This window comes from Danio aesculapii, chromosome 7, assembly GCF_903798145.1.
Source record: "Danio aesculapii chromosome 7, fDanAes4.1, whole genome shotgun sequence".
NCBI classification, from domain to species: Eukaryota; Metazoa; Chordata; class Actinopteri; order Cypriniformes; family Danionidae; genus Danio; species Danio aesculapii.
Window position 1 is genome coordinate 73,516,609 of NC_079441.1, and position 2,136 is coordinate 73,518,744.

The 2,136-nt window shown below is 37.7% G+C and overlaps 1 protein-coding gene across 1 annotated transcript in view; it reads left to right on the forward strand.

Moving 5' to 3' along the window:
- LOC130232542 (astrocytic phosphoprotein PEA-15) overlaps nt 1–1,152 on the forward strand; it is a 30,865-nt gene extending 29,713 nt beyond the window's left edge. Inside the window, exons 3-4 of the mRNA XM_056462495.1 lie at nt 488–643; nt 999–1,152. Of these exons, the coding sequence (XP_056318470.1) occupies nt 488–643; nt 999–1,063 (221 nt within the window). The 3' untranslated portion in view covers nt 1,064–1,152. The remainder of the gene's footprint in view (nt 1–487; nt 644–998) is intronic.
- The last annotated feature ends 984 nt before the right edge of the window (nt 1,153–2,136 follow it).

Sequence of the window (2,136 nt, forward strand, 5' to 3'; positions counted from 1 at the left end):
AAAAGAATAGTACTAGTCACTAGTCTCTTGTTGGTCTGTTTCACAATGGACGAACTCAGTATAAGACTTAAACACCGCATTTTATGCAGACACTTAATATTTATTAATATTAAACAATATTATTACCTTAAGAAACATGATGTAGTGATAATTAGGAAGCTTTTCAAAACTTTGAACCAATTAATTTACAAAATGATTCACGGTTTCGATAAAGTGATTCTGTTTGGCGACACCTGCTGGGCAAAACTGTGTAATTACAACAAAGCTTTTTCAAACACACTATAAACGCTAAATTAAAAGTAAAACCCATAAATGCACTTAGTTTATCAGTAAATATCAGTAAATATGAAATAATATGCGTTTTTTATCAATGTTTTGATTAAGTATTCAATATTCTATTACATGAGCGATGGTTATGGTTATCATCCAGGTACAATATGCTTTGATTGAGTGTTATGTGATGTGTCAATCTGACTCTCTCACACAGATAACCTTTCCTACATCGAGCACATCTTCGAGATCTCGCGGCGACCCGACCTGCTGACTCGGGTTATCGAGTACCGCACGACTGTACTGAAGATTTCTGAAGACGACGAGATCGACACCAAACTCACACGCATCCCGTCTGCAAAGAAATACAAGGGTACGATCTCTAATCCCCTCTAACACTCGCTGTGGAGATATTTAGTTTAGTAAACCACAGGTAATTTAGGTCATATTTTATATATATATATATATAATAGAGATATGATATTTATATAACTTTATGTTGGTATCTGCAGTACACACAGTAAACACATAATACTATTTAATACTTTTACTCAATGTAAATATCAGAGTCTGCACATAAATGAGATATTTGTGCTCATTTTGAGCCTCTAAATAAAACCGAGCATGAAGATTCTCGTTATAACTTATTATATGAGCCATAAAAGACATGTATAGATACTATATTAAAAACACACATGTGACATCAGCTTGTCTGCTGTATGTTTCAGACATCATTCGCCAGCCGTCTGAAGATGAGATCATCAAACTGGCTCCGCCGCCCAAAAAAGCATGAGGTCAAAGTACTTGATCTCCGCTCATCATCCCTGGCACCTCATCATCACAAGCCACGCCCCCTGCCCCGCCCACTCCACCTCCCACCAAACAGCCAATCAGATCGCCAAGATGCTTTACAGCCACACCCACGCCACGGAACGCATGGGAAAACTGAGCGAAAGACAAAGAAACGGACCAAACGACCGGAGGACGAACAGTCGGCTAACAATTACGAAGTAAACGGGTCGTAGGCGTCGGAATGGGAAACAATCATTCTGTGTGTGAGAAAACGAAATAGAGAGAGTTCATTCAGACCCTTGACAGTCAGTCAGACCAGTGAAACGGGGATTTCACAGTCGATGTCTTAATGTGCCACAGCGCCACCTAGCAGTGAAACTAGTTGAACCACTGCATCGCTGTTCATTTAGACACATTTATTCGCTAGTTAGTAACGTGGGTCACACTTTACACTAAGGTTCTGTTAGCTTAAGTTAGTTAATGTATTTACTTGCGAGAAAAATTACGAACTATAAAATTACTACAGTATTTATTCGTCATTTTAAATGTATGAAAATACAGTTGCTAGTTCTCATTAGCTCACTGTGCGTTAACTAATGTTATACTACAGTGCTGCTGAATGCTTGATTCTGATTGGCTGATGAGCATTCTAGTTAAATTTAGATAAACGCTCAGCTAAAGTAGTTCCAGCGCATCATATCACTATGCTGATCAGTTTCACAGCTACAACAGTCAAATATCACATCAAAGATGTGGTATAATCTGAATAATGCACTCTGGTCTGTTTGATTATTAGAAAACGATGCACATTTTTCTATTAATTCAACAGCCCGTCCACAGTTATTCCTTAATTACCATGCGCCCCTTGGGTTATTTTAATAACTCTAACATTAACTATGATTAATAAATGCTGCAAGTATTAGTAAGTACATTAACTAGCATTAACTAACGAAACCTTGTAGTGACTGTAATGTTGGTAGACTTGAGGTCGGTACATTCCCTTTAAAAACAGAAGTCATATCGACGTTTAAAAGTGTTACAGACAACAGATCTCATGAATTTGTGTGATTGCCA